This window comes from Bombina bombina, chromosome 9 (genome assembly GCF_027579735.1).
Source record: "Bombina bombina isolate aBomBom1 chromosome 9, aBomBom1.pri, whole genome shotgun sequence".
Classification (NCBI taxonomy): Eukaryota; Metazoa; Chordata; class Amphibia; order Anura; family Bombinatoridae; genus Bombina; species Bombina bombina.
The window spans coordinates 236,942,817-236,962,490 of NC_069507.1; the positions used below are offsets into that span (position 1 = coordinate 236,942,817).

The window sequence follows — 19,674 nt, forward strand, 5'->3', positions numbered from 1 at the left end:
TCCTAATCTTACTCCATGAGTAACCCTTGGATTCGCACCAGCAAAGATATTTCCGCCATATCTTATGGTAAATTTTCCTGGTGACAGGCTTTCTAGCCTGGATCAGAGTATCTATAACTGATTCCGAAAACCCACGCTTGGCTAGAATCAAGCGTTCAATCTCCAAGCAGTCAGTTGCAGAGAAACTAGGTTTGGATGTTCGAATGGACCTTGTACTAGAAGGTCCTGTCTCAAAGGTAGCTTCCATGGTGGAGCCGATGACATATTCATCAGGTCTGCATACCAAGTCCTGCGTGGCCACGCAGGAGCTATTAGAATTACTGAAGCCTTCTCCTGTTTGATCCTGGCTACTAGCCTGGGGAGGAGAGGAAACGGTGGAAAGACATAAGCTAGATTGAACGACCAAGGCGCCACTAAGGCATCTATCAATGTCGCCTTGGGATCCCTGGACCTGGACCCGTAGCGTGGAACCTTGGAGTTCTGTCGAGACGCCATCAGATCCAGATCTGGAATGCCCCATAGTTGAGTTAACTGGGCAAAAACCTCCGGATGAAGTTCCCACTCCCCCGGATGGAAAGTCTGACAACTCAGATAATCCGCTTCCCAGTTGTCTACACCTGGGATGTGAATTGCTGATAGGTGGCAGGAGTGATCCTCTGCCCAATTGATGATCCTGGATACCTCCCTCATCGCCAGGGAACTCTTTGTACCCCCCTGATGATTGATGTACGCTACAGTCGTCATGTTGTCCGACTGAAATCTTATGAATTTGGCCTCCGCTAGTTGAGGCCATGCCAGGAGCGCATTGAATATCGCTCTTAGTTCCAAAATGTTTATCGGGAGAAGAGATTCTTCCCGAGACCATAGACCCTGAGTTTTCAGGGAGTCCCAGACCGCGCCCCAGCCTAAGAGACTGGCGTCGGTCGTGACAATGATCCACTCCGGTCTGCGGAAACTCATTCCCTGAGACAGGTGATCCTGAGACAACCACCAGAGGAGCGAGTCTCTGGTTCTCTGGTCCATTTGTATCTGGGGAGACAAATCTGCATAATCCCCATTCCACTGCTTGAGCATGCACAGTTGCAGTGGTCTGAGATGAATTCTGGCAAAAGGGACTACGTCCATTGCCGCAACCATTAGACCGATTACCTCCATGCACTGAGCCACAGAAGGCTGAGGAATGGCATGAAGAACTCGACAAGCATTTGAAAGTTTTGACTTCCTGACCTCCGTCAGAAAAATTTTCATCTCTACCGAGTCTATTATTGTTCCCAGGAAGGGAACCCTTGTGACCGGGGAAAGAGAACTCTTTTCTACGTTCACCTTCCACCCGTGAGACCTTAGAAAGGCTAGAACAATATCCGTATGAGCCTTTGCTTTGTGGAAGGACGACGCCTGAATTAAGATGTCGTCTAGGTAAGGTGTACCGCAATGCCCCTTGGCCTTAGCACTGCAAGAAGGGACCCTAACACCTTTGTGAAAATTCTTGGAGCAGTGGCCAATCCGAAGGGAAGAGCCACAAACTGATAATGTTTGTCCAGGAAGGCGAACCTTAGGAACTGATGGTGAACCTTGTGGATCGGAATATGCAGGTATGCGTCCTTTAGATCCACGGTAGTCATATATTGACCCTTCTGGATCATCGGTAAGATTGTTCGAATAGTTTCCATTTTGAATGATGGAACTCTGAGGAATTTGTTTAGGATTTTTAAATCCAGAATTGGCCTGAACGTTTCCTCCTTTTTGGGAACTACAAACAGGATTGAGTAAAAACCCAGTCCTTGTTCTGCTTTTGGAACTGGGTGTATCACTCCCATCTTTTAAAGGTCTTCTACGCAATGTAAGAATGCCTGTCTCTTTGTCTGGTCTAAAGACAAGCGAGACATGTGAAACCTTCCCTTTGGAGGAAGGTCCTTGAATTCTAGGAGATACCCCTGAGAGACAATCTCTAAAGCCCAGGGGTCTGGGACATCTCTTGCCCAAGCCTGAGCAAAGAGAGAGAGTCTGTCCCCTACCAGATCCGGTCCCGGATCGGGGGCTATCCTTTCATGCTGATTTGGTAGCAGCAGCAGGCTTTTTGTCCTGTTTTCCCTTGTTCCAGCCTTGCAATGGTTTCCATGCTGGTTTGGGCTGGGATGCGTTACCCTTTTGTCTAGAGGCTGTAGAGCTAGGAGCCGGTCCGTTCCTGAAATTGCGAAAGGAACGAAAATTAGACTTATTTTTTGCTTTGAAAGGTCTATCCTGTGGAAGGGCATGGCCCTTTCCCCCAGTGATGTCAGAAATAATCTCTTTCAATTCTGGCCCGAATATGGTCTTACCCTTGAAAGGAATATTAAGCAATTTTGTTTTGGACGATACATCCGCCGACCAAGATTTTAGCCAAAGCGCTCTGCGCGCCACTATTGCAAAACCTGAATTTTTCGCCGCTAATTTTGCCAATTGAAAAGCGGCATCTAAAATAAAGGAATTAGCCAACTTCAGTGCGTGAATTCTGTCCATGACCTCCTCATAAGGAGTCTCCTTCTGGAGCGAATTTTCTAGTTCATCGAACCAAAAAGACGCCGCCGTGGTGACAGGAATAATGCACGAAATTGGTTGCAGAAGGAAACCTTGCTGAACAAAAATTTTCTTAAGTAACCCTTCTAGTTTTTTATCCATAGGATCTTTGAAAGCGCAACTGTCCTCTATTGGTATAGTTGTGCGCTTAGCTAATGTTGAAACTGCCCCCTCTACCTTAGGGACCGTCTGCCATGCGTCCCTTCTGGGGTCAACAATGGGGAACATTTTCTTAAATATAGGAGGGGGAACAAATGGTACACCTGGCTTCTCCCACTCCTTAGTCACTATATCCGCCACCCTCTTGGGTATCGGAAACGCATCAGAGTGCACTGGGACTTCTAAAAATGTGTCCATTTTGCACAATTTTTCTGGAATCACCAAAGGATCACAATCATCGAGTGTAGCTAGCACCTCCTTAAGTAGGGCGCGGAGGTGTTCTAGTTTAAATTTAAATGCAATGGTATCAGTCTCTGCCTGCTGAGAAACTTTTCCTGTGTCAGAAATTTCTCCCTCAGACAGGCCCTCCCTCACCGCCAACTCAGATTGATGTGAGGGTACCACAGATGAATTATCCCCTGCGTCTACTTGCTCATCCTCTGTATTTAAAACTGAGCAATCACGCTTTCTAGGGAAAACTGGCAGTTTGGATAAAAAGGCTTCTAAAGAATTATTCATTACTGCCGCTAATTGCTGCATAGTAACAGCCATAGGCGCGTCAGATGTACTAGGTATCGCTTGCGCGAGCAAAGCTGGCGTTGACACAGAAGGAGAGGATGATGAACTATCCCCACTGCCTTCATTTAAAGAATCATCTTGGGCAACATTTTTAAAAGTGACAGTACTGTCCTTTATCTGTTTGGACGCTATTGCGCACTTTACACATACATTTAATGGGGGAACCACCTTGGCCTCCATGCACACAGAACATAGGCTATCTGAAGGCACAGACATGATAGACAGACTTAGGCAGAGTTTTAATGCAATAAAAATTATTTTATACAAAACCGTTACTGTCTCTTTAAATAATAAAAGTGTACACTTTATTACTGAAACGACAGAAAACCATCAAAGAAATATCCAATCTTTATGAAATTTTCATCACAGTGTCTTAATGCTTTGAAAGTATTGCACACCAATTTTTAGACAATTTAACCCTTAAATGCCCAAACCGGAGCTAATAACAGTAATTAACCGGTTAAAGACACTACAGTCCCATGCCACAGTCTCTGCTGCGGCGTTTACCTTCCTTAGGGGTTATTCAAATAAGTAATAAGCCTCTCTGAAGTCCTTTTCCAAGCCTCTGGATACTCCACGTGAAGCTGCATGAACTGCCTAGTGAAAAGCAACTGCGCAACTGAGGCACGAAAATGAGGCCTCCTTCCTCTGCATTCCAGAGTGAAGGGGCCTTTCTGACAAGACTAGGTGTCTAAACAACTGCCAGGTGTAAATAAAATTCCCCAAAAGTGTTTCAAGTCTGAAAAACACTTAAAATGTCACATAAACCTGATAAAAGGTAATCGACTTAGCCCACAGTAGTGTCAACCAGCGTAGAGCCCTAGTTATAAGCCTTAATTCTGTTACTGAGTCTAAGAAAATGGCTTACCTATCCCAGAAGAGATAACTGACAGTCTTCTAGCATTACTTGGTCTTGTTAGAAAAATGACTGATCATACCTGAAGCAGATAAGCCTGCAAACTGTTCACCCCAACTGAAGTTCTCTGGTTTCAACAGTCCTGCGTGGGAACAGCAATGGATTTTAGTTACTGGTGCTAAAATCATACTCCTCTTTTAACAGAAATCTTCATCACTTTCTGTTGTAGAGTAAATAGTACAAACCGGCACTATTTTAAAATAACAAACTCTTGATAGAAGAAATAAAAACTAGAACTAACACCACATACTCTTTACCACCCCTGTGGAGATGCTACTTGTTCAGAGCGGCAAAGAGAATGACTGGGGGGCGGAGCCAGAGGGGGAGCTATATGGACAGCTTTGCTGTGTGCTCTCTTTGCCACTTCCTGTAGGGAATGAGAATATCCCACAAGTAAGGATGAAGCCGTGGACCGGATACACCAATGTAGGAGAAATGGCATGATCTTTCTATATCAGGAAAAAAAAAAAGGGTTTTATGTCCCTTTAATTATTCAAATCCACTAAAAAGATCCAAGAAAGGGCAGTATCATGAAAGCCTATAGACTGGAATGTGTCTAGGAGGAGGGGGGGGTGGCAGCAGCATCAAAAGTAGCTGAGATATGCAAAGGGATGAAAAGTAGACAGACAGTCGAGTAAAATCAGAAGGAATAAAGATAATCATAAGGTTCTAGACTGTTGAAAGAGAAGGAGCAGAAAGAAACGGGGCCCAGTAGGGTCAATATTGGGATTCTTAAAAACTATTCATAATTAAATCATGAAAGTAACCATTAGGGAAAGCTTAGGGATGCGAGTTGTGTGGCTCTCTTGTTTAATGGTGTGAATCTTATCTGTAAAAGCAGGTGGCATTGTCCTGGGTAGCTTAGAGGTCACAGGACTGGGTGGGCAACGTTTACACTTAAATGTGACAAAACATAACTAAGATTTCCAGGATAACTTGGAGATGAGACAATTGTTTTGTATAAAGAAATATCATAACTAAAGGATGATACAGTATAAAGGCTGGGTACATCTTGAGATAGCAAGGAAGTGCTCTGAAGTTGTCACAGTCAGGTTGTTGGGTTGTGACAGCTTCTCTAAAAGAACATTAGACACTAAAGCACAGTACTGAGGTTATTCGCCCCCTCCCTCAAGTCATTGGTGCCGCTATGTTAAAATCTATATTTCACTACATTACAGTGCTGACAAGTTTGCACATTGGCAACAACTCTACTTCACATACCTGCAGTGTAACCTAGTTGTAACAATTGTGGTACCCACACATACGAAGTACTCTTTAACATCGTATGTAAAATCTAAAAATAACATTAGTTTAATTTATGAAAAACTTATATTTGCAGGATTACGTCTGTATTTTCATTTTAACCGCTCAAATTATATCGCAAGCTCCGGCAGCCCCGACCCTTAGACCATTTTTTTTTTCCTTACGTGTTTTCCTTTCACCAATCAAATTTCAGGCATTTGGGCATGTATCAAGAAAAAAAAAAAAACGGATCTTTTGAGCATGCGTCATGGATCTTATTAGCATTCATTGAACGCATGCGCAGTCTCATTATTGAAGACACAGATGCCCACAGTGCTTGTGATACAGAGCATCCACGGACAAATAGAGCTTACAGAATAAAAATGTAAGTATATTGTAACTGTAGTGCAATCCGATTTAGTTACTTGAGAAATGGAAACATTTTAAACACGTTAATATTACTACATTGCGCTGCTAGAAGGAAGTTAAAGGGGCGGAGCGGGTAAATGCGGGAGTGTATTAGATAGTAAATCTATATAAATAATGACATTTTTTTTAAAAAATATAGCGACTGAAGCTTTCACAGTAGTTTATATGATGAGCCGTTATTGAAATTTGAAAAAATTTACCATCACTTTAAAGGGAGGTGAATTAAATGTATTTAGGGCTAGATTATGAGGAAGAAAAAGCGCGTTCTTGAAATATTAAATATACAAAAATATTAATAAAAATGACATACTGTAAAATAGATATATTCTATGGATTATTTTGAATATTTTACAGTATGTATAATAAGTTTAATTAATTTTTATTAATATTTTATATTTAATATTTCAAGAACATGCACTGAAAATAAAAAAAAATTCATGTGCGCTAACCTGACTGCGCTAGTCCTAAATTGCAAACCCTGATTTGAGTTAAGCATATTTTACATTCCTATAGAAAAACTGTACTTTGTATTATTAAATATACATTTCTACATATATCTGACACTGTTAATGTAAAATACATATTTATACCTATGTATCTATAGGAATTGCTATACAGGTATAGACATAAATAGAAATATGTATTTACAAGAAAAAGTACATTATTTCGCATGTGAAGAAAATTGGAATGTGACATTTTCATAACACCTGTCGAGTTAGCGCGCGAGTAAAGGTGTTCGTTTTTTTTCAGTTTGCACTCTCCATTGCCTTCTATGGAGAGAATATGTTAACGCAGTCACGATATTTGGTTAGCGCGTGTCGGGTTTCGCTTGTGCGCAAACTTTTTACTTTCAACTTGTAATACAAGCGCAACCCAACATGTGCAAAAAGCTTCTGTCTAGCAAAGTTAGCGCAGGAGGGCAATATCGCTCTCTAGCCCTTAGTGTTTAATGTCCCTTTAAGACAAATGCAAGCATGCTGCTATAGGCAGATGCTAGAAGAGCAGAGCATAAACGGACAGAGATGTAGGAGGCTCTAGGAAGCAGGAAAAGTGACATGCTGAATTTACAAAGCTGCCAGCAGATTAAGGTTTAGGTATGGAGAGAGTAAAACAATAGATTGTGCTAGGGGTGGGTATGGTATGTTGGAGGCCAGAAGAAAACAGTGTTGAGAAATACAAAATTACACTAACCACAAAAACATACAATATTCTGCAGACAAGAAGTTACATCAATCACTTACCTCCCCTTTGGTAGCGTTCCCTCTTCTAAGAATAGTGCCCAGATCTGATGTGTTCCAGCCATAGCAGCCCAGAGAACATTCTGTTCACTTACACCTGAAAAGTTTATGAAATGAATAAATCTAGGGGAGAATAATTGGCATTCTGTTTGGATAAAACAAAGTCAATTTCTACAAATTAACCACAATTTCATTTATTTTATTTTTCTGATATTTGCCAAACAGCACAGTTGTTGGCTGAAAAATGATGAGCAGTATTTTTAGACTGTCAAAACATTTAGACAGATATTTGATTTTTTTTTTGTACAGATTTTGCACTGCCAGGACGGCATCAATCGTTTCATGTCATTCATACCGCAGATTGCGCTCCTCACTTTATTTCAGTTCCCAGGGTAGCAGGAGACAGAAAATTGATGAAACACACTTAGGCCAAAAGTAGCACTGCGTGATTTAGCTCAGAGAACAAGGAAACATTATAAAGACAACAATAAGGGATTTATTAAAAATGTTAAGCCCTATATTCTGCGACATATATATATATATATATATATATATATATAGATATATATATAGAGAGAGAGATAGATATAGATAGAGAGAGATTTATAGATAGAGATATATTATATATGTTTAAAAAATACAAACCCCCAAGTTAAAACTTAAAAAAGCAAAAATTACAGAAAAAAAAAATAAGAAGCTATTCAAAATAAAAAATTTAAACCTACACGAATACCCCTATAAAAGGGCCTTTTGTAGGGCATTGCCCTAAGTTAAACAGCTTTTTTACCTCTAAAAAATACTAAGTCCCACAAAACGGTAAACCCCACCCACCCACCAAAATAAAAAAACCTAACAGCTCTTTTTTAAGCCCCAAAAACCCTAATCTAAAAACAAAACAAAAAAAAACACCCAAAAAATTTAAATAAAAAAAAGCTTAAAGGATTACTTTCTGTTATAATTTTTAAGCTAAACAACTAACATATTAAAGTTGATAAACATTAATTAAAACCTACTGACCTATATTTTCTCCAAAACGAAGTTTCATAACGTTCTAAAAGTTATATCTTTTATTCGCCGATGAGGTCACGTTATCCTGCCCACTATTTTCAGCACTGCATGTTCAAAATACTTAAACCAATAACTTTGTGTTTAAAGCGCCATTTTGAAACCTAGGTATTGTAAACGGATTGGTTCAGAGCAAAGGATACCCACGGAGTGGGTTTGGAAAACAATTAAATTTGCAGACAAGATTTCTGACATACGGTAGAGATATGTTAATGAAATGCTATTGATAAAAAGCGTATTTGGGGTAGTTAGTTAGTAACAGGCATAGAAAATATTTACTTACAGTGGCCCTTTAAGCCCCAAATAGGTACTCACTGTTTCTGAAGTCCGTCGGAGAAGGTCTTCTTCCAGACGGATTCATCATCTTCTATCTTCATCCGGACTGAAGGCGGCTCGGAGCTGTGTTCCTGGTGCCTGGATCCTCACCGGCGGTCCTCAACGGCATAGAGGCTCCTCTTCATCCGATGTCCGTCGTAGACTGAAGATTGAATGCAAGGTACCGCAATCAATTTGGGGTACCTTGCATTCCCTAGTGGCTGAAATTTTGAAATCAGCAATAGGATTAGAGCTACTGAAATCCTATTGGCTGTTCAAATCAGCCAATAAGATTTCAGTAGCTCTCATCCTATTGGCTGATTTCAAAGTTTCAGCCAATAGGAATGCAAGGTACTCCAATAAATATGGGGTACCTTGCATTCAATCTTCAGTGTGCGACGTGCGATCGCATGAAGGAGTCTCCACGCCGCTGAGGACCGCCTCCGTTGAGGATCCAGGCATCGGGAACAAAGCGCCGCACCTCTGCTACGCGCCACCTTCATTTAGGATGAAGATAGAAGATGATGGATCCGTCTGGAAGAAGACCTTCTCCGCTGGACTTCAGGAACTGTGAGTACCTATTTGGGGCTTAGGTTTAGGCTTTATTTTAATTTTTGGGGTGTTTTTTTTAGATTAGTTTTTTTTGGGCTTGAAAAATAGCTGTTTGCCCTTTTAAGGGCAGTAAAAGAGCTGAATGCCCTTTTAAGGGCAATGCCAATACAAATGCCCCTTCAGGAGCAATGGGTAGTTTAGTTTTTTTACTGTTAGTGGGGACTAGAGGTAAAAGAGCTGTTTAACTTAGGGCAATGCCCTACAAAAGGCCCTTTGAAGGGCTATTGGTAGTTTAGATTAGGGGGTGTTTTTATTTTGGGGGGCTTTTTAATTTTCATAGGGATTAGGTATAATTTTTTTATTGTTTATTTTTTTCTGTAATGTTAGACTTATTTTTTGTAATTTAATGTTATTTTTTTGTATTGTAATTTAGTAGTAATTGGGGTTAATTTAGGGGTGTTAGGTTAGGGGGCTTAGTAATTAAATTAGTTATTTGCGTTAGGGGGGTTGTGGTATAGGGGTTAATATATTAATTAGGGTTATGTTGGGTTTGGCGGTTATGGGGCTAATAGGTTAATTAGGTTTATTGGGGTGTGGGGGGCTGGCAGTTTAGGGGTTAATATTTTAATTATGTTATTTGCGGATTAGGGGTTAATAACTTTATTATTTTGCAATGTGAGGTTTGACGGTTTAGGTGTTTGTTAATACTTTGTGCGTGAGGTTATGTTTTTTTTTTTGTTATACTTCGTGCGGATACGTGTTTTTATTTCTTGTGTGCGGTTATGTGTTTTTTTTGTTTTTTTTAAGGATTCGGGTTTGCCTACGCTGCATCCAGGTGGATCTTGAAAATGGCAGGGTGGTGAAAGAATCCCCCTGCGGTGGATTCTTTCACCACCATGCAATTTTCGGAATCCACTGGGATGCAGATTCGATGCAGCCAACATTCCTTTGAGGATGTGTGTGCGCAACTGGCGACACCGACGGATGCGTTACAAACGCGATTATAGTATAGATATATTTGCTTACACATTATATATATACACACACAAACATTTATAGTGTGTGTGTATAATATAAAGTATATATATATATATATATATATATATATATATATATATATATATACACACACACACACACACACACACACACATACACACACACACACATACACACACTGCTACTGTTGTACAAGACGTTTGTTGGTTGTCACTAAAGTCCCTTTTTGCAGAGCATACTGCATCAGCTCTGGTGGGGACTAATCTTAAAGGGACAGTCTACTCCAAAAATGTTATTGTTTAAAAAGATAGATAATGTCTTTATTACCCATTTCCCAGTTTTGCATAACCAACACAGTTATATTATTACAATTTTGTAAGTCTGCTCCCGTATTTCAGTTCTTTTGACAGACTTGCATTTTAGCCAATCAGCGCTGACACATTGGTAACTCCATGGGAGTGAGCACAATGTTTATCTATATGGCACTCATGAACTAGCCCCGTCTAGCTGTAAAAAAAAACCTGTCAAAATGCACTGAGATAAGAGGCGGCCTTCAAGGGCTTAGAAAGAAGCATTTGAGCCTACCTAGGTTTAGCTTTCAACAAAGGATACCAAGAGAACAAATAAAAGTAAATTAAAAAAAATTTTAAAATTGAATGACTTGTCTGAATCATGAAAGTTTAATGACTAGACTGTCCCTTTAACCCTTCCTGTTATTTACTAATCTTGTTCTGGTCACATTTTATTTATTTTCTTCTAGCGGGGGTCTTTTTAAGCTTTAGTCTGTTTTATATTCTTTGGCTTTTAGGCTTCATTAGGGCAGCTTTAAAAATTAAAGTGATTTTCTTTTTACACTACAATTTAATAACAGTTCTTATTATGTGATCTCTATATGTGTTTAACCGTAGGCTGATTATCTCTAAAAGTCACTACATATAAGGATGCAGCCAGTGAACCAATTAGTACTAGAATACGTGTGTATTCTGAAGTCCATGGCTGTAATAATGGAGAATCCAGGGGAAAAATATTAGTATTTTTCTTTTTTAAAATCATGTAGACACAGAAACATGAAAAACAAACTGTCTATTATTGGAGCAGTATTAAAGAGCACCATGTGTACTCTCACCATGGTTAAATACATAGGACTTGATTCTCTAAAATTCAGAAATCACAGACAGCATTCAGAAATCACTCCGACCCTTGTAGCTTTACCCAATTCCCAGCAAGTAGTGAGCTGTCTCCTAAAGACGCACTAAAGCTCTCGCTGGAGACAGCAAATGCGACAGGAAACACCCGGTATGGAGAGCACCATTTTTTTTTAATCACCTACAAAACAAATAACACTGTTTTCAAAGTAACAGCATTTCCTTTCCTTCTAGTTTCAGATACATCCTTTTTTATTAGTGGAATAAGCACATTGTATATTTTGAAACAAACTCGCTAGCTTACATTTGGTGAGAGAAAACGGCGAGACCTGCAGGTGTAACATAATTAGACCTGTGAGAGAACTTCAGAGATGCCCCAAGCAATCCCCCTGTTCAGCTTACTTGCCAAGGCTGCAAGACTGTTTTTACAATTGAAAAATAAAGTAATTTAACTTTGCATTCTGAAATCACCCTGTATGTTAAAAATGTTTACTATGTATATTAAAAGGGATCTAGAACCCAACATTTTTCCTTTCATGATTCAGATATAACATACAAATTTTAAACAACTTTCTAATGTGCTTCTATTATCAAATGTGTATCATTCTCTTTGTATCCTTTGTTTAAGGAGTCACAATACACTACTGGGAGCTAGCTGAACACTTCTGATGAGCCAATAAGAGGCATTTATGCGTAGCCACCAATTAGCTTCTAGCAAAGGAGACCAAGCGAAAACCAAAATTAGATAAAAATATAATTTATGCTTACCTGATAAAGTAATTTCTCCTGTAGTATAGTCAGTCCACGGGTCATCCATTACTTATGGGATTATAACTCCTCCCTAACAGGAAGTGCAAGAGGATCACCCAAGCAGAGCTGCTATATAGCTCCTCCCCTCTACGTCATATCCAGTAATTTGACCGAAACCATACGAGAAAGGAGAAACTATAGGGTGCAGTGGTGACTGGAGTTTAATTAAAATTTAGACCTGCCGTAAAAAACAGGGCGGGCCGTGGACTGACTACACTACAGGAGAAATGAATTTATCAGGTAAGCATAAATTATATTTTCTCCTGTTAAGTGTAGTCAGTCCACGGGTCATCCATTACTTATGGGATACCAATACCAAAGCTAAAAGTACACGGATGACGGGAGGGACAGACAGGATCTTTACACGGAAGGAACCACTGCCTGTAGAACCTTTCTCCCAAAAACAGCCTCCGAAGAAGCAAAAGTGTCAAATTTGTAAAATTTTGAAAAAGTGTGAAGTGAAGACCAAGTTGCAGCCTTGCAAATCTGTCCAACAGAGGCCTCATTCTTAAAGGCCCAAGTGGAAGCCACAGCTCTAGTAGAATGAGCTGTAATCCTTTCAGGAGGCTGCTGTCCAGCAGTCTCATAGGCTAAACGTATTATGCTACGAAGCCAAAAAGAGAGAGAGGTAGCCGAAGCTTTTTGACCTCTCCTCTGTCCAGAATAAACGACAAACAGGGAAGAAGTTTGACGAAAATCTTTAGTTGCCTGCAAATAAAATTTCAGGGCACGGACGACGTCCAGATTGTGCAAAAGTCGTTCCTTCTTTGAAGAAGGGTTAGGGCACAATGATGGAACAACAATCTCTTGATTGATATTCTTGTTAGTGACTACCTTAGGTAAGAACCCAGGTTTAGTACGCAGAACTACCTTGTCTGAATGAAAAATCAGATAAGGAGAATCACAATGCAAGGCCGATAACTCAGAGACCCTTCGAGCCGAGGAAATAGCCATTAAAAACAGAACTTTACAATATAACAGCTTGATATCGATGGAATGAAGGGGTTCAAACGGAACACCTTGCAGAACGTTAAGAACTAAGTTTAAGCTCCATGGCGGAGCAACAGTCTTAAACACAGGCTTAATCCTAGCCAAAGCCTGACAAAAAGCCTGAACGTCTGGAACTTCTGCCAGACGTTTGTGTAAAAGGATAGACAGAGCTGAAATCTGTCCCTTTAACGAACTAGCAGATAAACCCTTTTCTAAACCCTCTTGTAGAAAAGACAATATCCTAGGAATCCTAACCTTACTCCATGAGTAACTCTTGGATTCGCACCAATATAAGTATTTATGCCATATTTTATGGTAAATTTTCCTGGTAACAGGTTTCCTAGCCTGTATTAAGGTATCAATCACTGACTCCGAGAATCCACGCTTTGATAGAATCAAGCGTTCAATCTCCATGCAGTCAGCCTCAGAGAAATTAGATTTGGATGTTTGAAAGGACCCTGAATCAGAAGGTCCTGTCTCAGAGGCAGAGACCATGGTGGACAGGACGACATGTCCACTAGATCTGCATACCAGGTCCTGCGTGGCCACTCAGGCGCTATTAGAATCACCGATGCTCTCTCCTGTTTGATCCTGGCAATCAATCGAGGAAGCATCGGGAAAGGTGGAAACACATAAGCCATGTTGAAGACCCAAGGTGCTGTCAGAGCATCTATCAGCACCGCTCCCGGGTCCCTGGACCTGGATCCGTAACAAGGAAGCTTGGCGTTCTGGCGAGACGCCATGAGATCCAGATCTGGTTTGCCCCAATGATGAAGCAGTTGGGCAAACACCTCCGGATGAAGTTCCCACTCCCCCGGATGAAAGGTCTGGCGACTTAGAAAATCCGCCTCCCAGTTCTCCACGCCTGGGATGTGGATCGCTGACAGGTGGCAAGAGTGAGACTCTGCCCAGCGAATTATCTTTGAGACTTCCATCATCGCTAGGGAACTCCTTGTTCCTCCTTGATGGTTGATGTAAGCCACAGTCGTGATGTTGTCCGACTGAAACCTGATGAACCTCAGAGTTGCTAACTGAGGCCAAGCCAGAAGAGCATTGAAAATTGCTCTTAATTCCAGAATGTTTATTGGAAGGAGTCTCTCCTCCTGAGTCCATGATCCCTGAGCCTTCAGGGAATTCCAGACTGCGCCCCAACCTAGAAGGCTGGGGTCTGTTGTTACAATCGTCCAATCTGGCCTGCGGAAGGGCATCCCCTTGGACAGATGTGGCCGAGAAAGCCACCATAGAAGAGAATCTCTGGTCTCTTGATCCAGATTTAGCAGAGGGGACAAATCTGAGTAATCCCCATTCCACTGACTTAGCATGCACAATTGCAGCGGTCTGAGATGCAGGCACGCAAATGGTACTATGTCCATTGCCGCTACCATTAAGCCGATTACCTCCATGCACTGAGCCACTGACGGGTGTTGAATGGAATGAAGGACACGGCAAGCATTTAGAAGTTTTGATAACCTGTCCTCCGTCAGGTAAATTTTCATTTCTACAGAATCTATAAAAGTCCCTAGAAAGGGAACTCTTGTGAGTGGCAATAGAGAACTCTTTTCTACATTCACCTTCCACCCATACGACCTTAGAAATGCCAGAACTAACTCTGTATGAGACTTGGCAGTTTGGAAACTTGACGCTTGTATCAGAATGTCGTCTAGGTACGGAGCTACCGCTATGCCTCGCGGTCTTAGTACCGCCAGAAGAGAGCCCAGAACCTTTGTAAAGATTCTTGGAGCCGTAGCTAACCCGAAGGGAAGAGCTACAAACTGGTAATGCCTGTTTAGGAAGGCAAATCTTAGATACCGGTAATGATCCTTGTGAATCGGTATGTGAAGGTAGGCATCCTTTAAATCCACTGTGGTCATGTACTGACCCTCTTGGATCATGGGTAAGATGATTCGAATAGTTTCCATTTTGAACGATGGAACTCTTAGGAATTTGTTTAGGATCTTTAAGTCCAAGATTGGTCTGAAGGTTCCCTCTTTTTTGGGAACCACAAACAGATTTGAATAGAATCCTTGCCCGTGTTCCGACCGCGGAACTGGGTGGATCACTCCCATTAGTAAGAGGTCTTGTACACAGTGTAGAAACGCCTCTTTCTTTATCTGATTTGCTGATAACCTTGAAAGATGAAATCTCCCTTGTGGAGGAGAAGCTTTGAAGTCCAGAAGATATCCCTGAGATATGTTTTCCAACGCCCAGGGATCCTGGACATCTCTTGCCCAAGCCTGGGCAAAGAGAGAAAGTCTGCCCCCCACTATATCCGTTTCCGGATCGGGGGCCCTCACTTCATGCTGTCTTAGGGGCAGCAGCAGGTTTTCTGGCCTGCTTGCCCTTGTTCCAGGACTGGTTAGGTTTCCAGCCCTGTCTGTAGCGAGCAACAGTTCCTTCCTGTCTTGGAGCGGAGGAAGTTGATGCTGCTCCTGCCTTGAAGTTACGAAAGGCTCGAAAATTAGACTGTTTAGCCTTTGGTTTGGCCCTGTCTTGAGGAAGGGCATGGCCCTTACCTCCAGTAATGTCAGCGATAATTTCTTTCAAGCCGGGCCCGAATAATGTCTGCCCTTTGAAAGGAATATTAAGCAATTTAGATTTAGAAGTCACATCAGCTGACCAGGATTTAAGCCACAGCGCTCTGCGCGCTTGAATGGCGAATCCGGAGTTCTTAGCCGTAAGTTTGGTTAAGTGTACTACGGCATCAGAAATAAATGAATTAGCTAGCTTAAGGGCTTTAAGCTTGTTCATAATCTCATCCAATGGAGCTGTGCTAAGGGTCTCTTCCAGAGACTCAAACCAGAATCCCGCCGCAGCAGTGACAGGCGCGATGCATGCAAGGGGTTGTAATATAAAACCTTGCTGAACAAACATTTTCTTAAGGTAACCCTCTAACTTTTTATCCATTGGATCTGAAAAAGCACAGCTATCCTCCACCGGGATAGTGGTGCGCTTAGCCAGAGTAGAAACTGCTCCCTCCACCTTAGGGACCGTCTGCCATAGGTCCCGTGTGGTGGCGTCTATTGGAAACATTTTTCTAAATATAGGAGGGGGTGAAAAGGGCACACCGGGTCTATCCCACTCCTTGTTAACAATTTCTGTAAGCCTTTTAGGTATAGGAAAAACGTCAGTACACGCCGGTACCGCAAAATATTTATCCATCCTACATACTTTCTCTGGAATTGCAACCGTGTTACAATCATTCAGAGCCGCTAATACCTCCCCTAGTAATACACGGAGGTTCTCAAGCTTAAATTTAAAATTTGAAATCTCTGAATCCAGTTTACTTGGATCAGATCCGTCACCCACAGAATGAAGCTCTCCGTCCTCATGTTCTGCAAATTGTGACGCAGTATCAGACATGGCTCTACTATTATCAGCGCACTCTGTTCTTACCCCAGAGTGATCGCGTTTACCTCTTAATTCTGGCAATTTAGATAGTACTTCAGTCATAACATTAGCCATGTCTTGCAAAGTGATTTGTATGGGCCGCCCTGATGTACTTGGCGCCACAATATCACGCACCTCCTGAGCGGGAGGCGAAGGTACTGACACGTGAGGAGAGTTAGTCGGCATAACTTCCCCCTCGTTGTCTGGTGATATTTTTTTAACATATAAAGTTTAACTTTTATTCAAAGTAACATCTATACATTGAGTGCACAAATTTCTATTGGGCTCCACATTGGCCTTTAAACATAGTGAACAAACAGATTCATCTATGTCAGACATGTTTAAACAGACTAGCAATAACACTAGCAAGAATGGAAAAAACTTTTAAATAAATTTACAAGCTATATAAAAAACGCTACTGCGCCTTTAAGAAACATAAAAATGTGACACAGTTGAATTATCAATGAACCAAATATGTTAAAACAACCAAATTTTAACAGAAAATGTATAAAGTTAGCAGAGGATTGCACCCACCAGCAAAAGGATGATTAACCCCTTAATACCCAAAACGGATAACAGTTGAAATAATAAAACGTTTTTATCACAGTCAAACACACTGTCACAGGTCTGCTGTGACTGATTACCTCCCTCAAAACTAGTTTTGGAGACCCCTGGGCTCTGTAGAGACGTCCTGGATCATGGAGGAAGAAATAGGAACACTGTGACTAAATTTTTACTGCGCAATAAAGCGCTAAAATAGGCCCCTCCCACTCATATTACAACAGTGGGGTAGCTCAGTAAACTGTTTTTATGCAGAAAAAAACGACAGCCATGTGGTAAAAATCATGCCCATAAAGTTTTATCACCAAGTACCTCAGAAAAAACGATTAACATGCCAGTAAACGTTTTAAAATTGAAAATTATGAAGTGTTATTAATAAGCCTGCTGCTAGTCGCTTTCACTGCAGTGCAGGCTCAAATATTACTTTAATATTGACAGTATTTTCTTAGTGAAATTCCATTCCCCAGAAATACCTCAGAGTATACATACATACATATCAGCCTGATAAAAGTCGCTACTACTGCATTTAAGGCTGCACTTACATTACATCGGTATTAGCAGTATTTTCTCAGTCAATTCCATTCCTTAGAAAATAATTTACTGCACATACCTCCTTGCAGGTGGGCCCTGCATGCTATCCCCTGTTCTGAAGTTACCTCACTCCTCAGAATGGCCGAGAACAGCAAGTGGATCTTAGTTACGACCGCTAAGATCATAGAAAACTCAGGCAGATTCTTCTTCTAATGCTGCCTGAGAACAAACAACACACTCCGGTGCCGTTTAAAATAACAAACTTTTGATTGAAGAAATAAAAACTAAGTTTAACACACCACAGTCCTCTCACACGTCCTATCTTTAGTTAGGTGCAAGAGAATGACTGGATATGACGTAGAGGGGAGGAGCTATATAGCAGCTCTGCTTGGGTGATCCTCTTGCACTTCCTGTTAGGGAGGAGTTATAATCCCATAAGTAATGGATGACCCGTGGACTGACTACACTTAACAGGAGAAAAATGTTTTTGAAAGTTGTTTAAAATTGTATGCTCTATCTTAAATCATGAAAGAAAAATTAGAATTTACGGAATTTTTCCTGCCTAAGTTAAATAAGAATTTTACCGTGCAATATAAATTCTTCTTTTGCTGCACATAATTAATACAAATTACAGATGTACCATATGATTTTTATGCATACTTTGATTACCATTTTTAGTGCTTATATTATTGAGAACTATTAGTGTAACGTATGTGTATTTTAGCTTATGGAAATGTAGGTCATCCCCTTAGCAAGATACACAGCTATCAAGGTAAATTGCAACAAAATGTAATTGTTTTTAATCTATGAAGTTTGGGAAATGATGTCTCAATGCAGCATAACAGTAAAAGGAAGACATTGTAAGCTGTTGGTATTGGGCGTACAGTGACGGGGCTAGGCATGCCACGGGCAGGCCTGAGCTGCTGCAGTGCCTGGACAGAGTGGAGGTGGAAAGCACATGGGGGGCCAGCCATTATAGTACCCTTACCCTTGTGTGGCCACTGAATTTTTCATAAATTTCTCTGAAACTCTGAAGCTGGTATATGTCATTGGAAACACAGTAAGGGAACCCCCCCCCCGAAAAAAAACTCCCTATCTTACAGTAGACTGTCCCTTTAATTTTGGATTAGATATTGAATAACTATGGGGGAGAAATACGGTGTCCACTGTGAATCTAAGCATTGCCACTGGGATTCAGATATTGATTTAACTACTACTCTTAGGATAACACACACACAATAATTATTCAATGGGCAATTTTTGTGACTGCTTTGTTTCTATTTGAATACAACTAAAGAGCAATGCTCAGGATTAAAGGGGCAGTCAACTCCAAAATTGTTATTGTTTAAAAATATACATAATCCCTTTATTACCCATTCCCCAATTTTGCATAATCAACACTGTTATATTAATACACTTTTAACCTCTGTGATTAACTTGTATCTAAGCATCTTCTGACAGCCCCCTGATCACATGACTATTTATTTATAATCTATTGACTTGCATTTTAGCCAATTAGTACTGTGTTGTGCACAACCCATGGGCGTGAGCACAATGTTATCTATATGGCACACATGAACTAGTACTGCCTGGTTGTGAAAAGCTAATAAATGCACTGAGATAAGAGGTGGCCTCTTACACTTAGAAAAAGGCAGAAATTTAGAGGTTTAAATGTTATAAAGTATATTAAATACAACAGTGCTAGTTGTGCAAAGCTGGGGAATGGGTAGTAAAGGCACTATTTTGGTGTTAACTGTCCCTTTTAACTGATACAGTAGATATATCTGCACATCAGGCAATGCTTGTTCAGTATTCGCTAAAGTAAACATCTTCAAAGCTCTTTAAATCTCAACAAGCAATAGAGAAGATAAGCAGATAAAGCACATACAAAAAGCAACAGTGACCTCTAGTGGTCAGACATTAGAATTTTACAAACACAGCTAAATTGTGACAAGAGGTAATGGGGTATATGACCTAAGGCAGATTTTCTTAAACGTGTTTGTTTTTTTAACCTGTGACTCCTTTTTACACTGGAGCATTTTTTGCAACTTCAATTATTATCATATAGTCCAAAACACATGTCAAGAAGCATATATGAGCAGCAACCAATCAGTAACTAGCTTTCAGTAGTGCATTGCTGCTCTGGAGATTTTCAGCAAAAAGATACCAAGAGAAGGAAGCAAATAAGATAAAAGTAAAA

General features: G+C 40.7%; 1 protein-coding gene across 1 annotated transcript in view; it reads right to left on the bottom strand.

The window, feature by feature from the left end:
- NHLRC2 (NHL repeat containing 2) overlaps positions 1-19,674 on the bottom strand; it is an 85,725-nt gene that overhangs the window by 49,339 nt on the left and 16,712 nt on the right. The window contains exon 6 of the mRNA XM_053692696.1: positions 7,123-7,216. Coding sequence (XP_053548671.1) covers positions 7,123-7,216 — 94 coding nt within the window. The remainder of the gene's footprint in view (positions 1-7,122; positions 7,217-19,674) is intronic.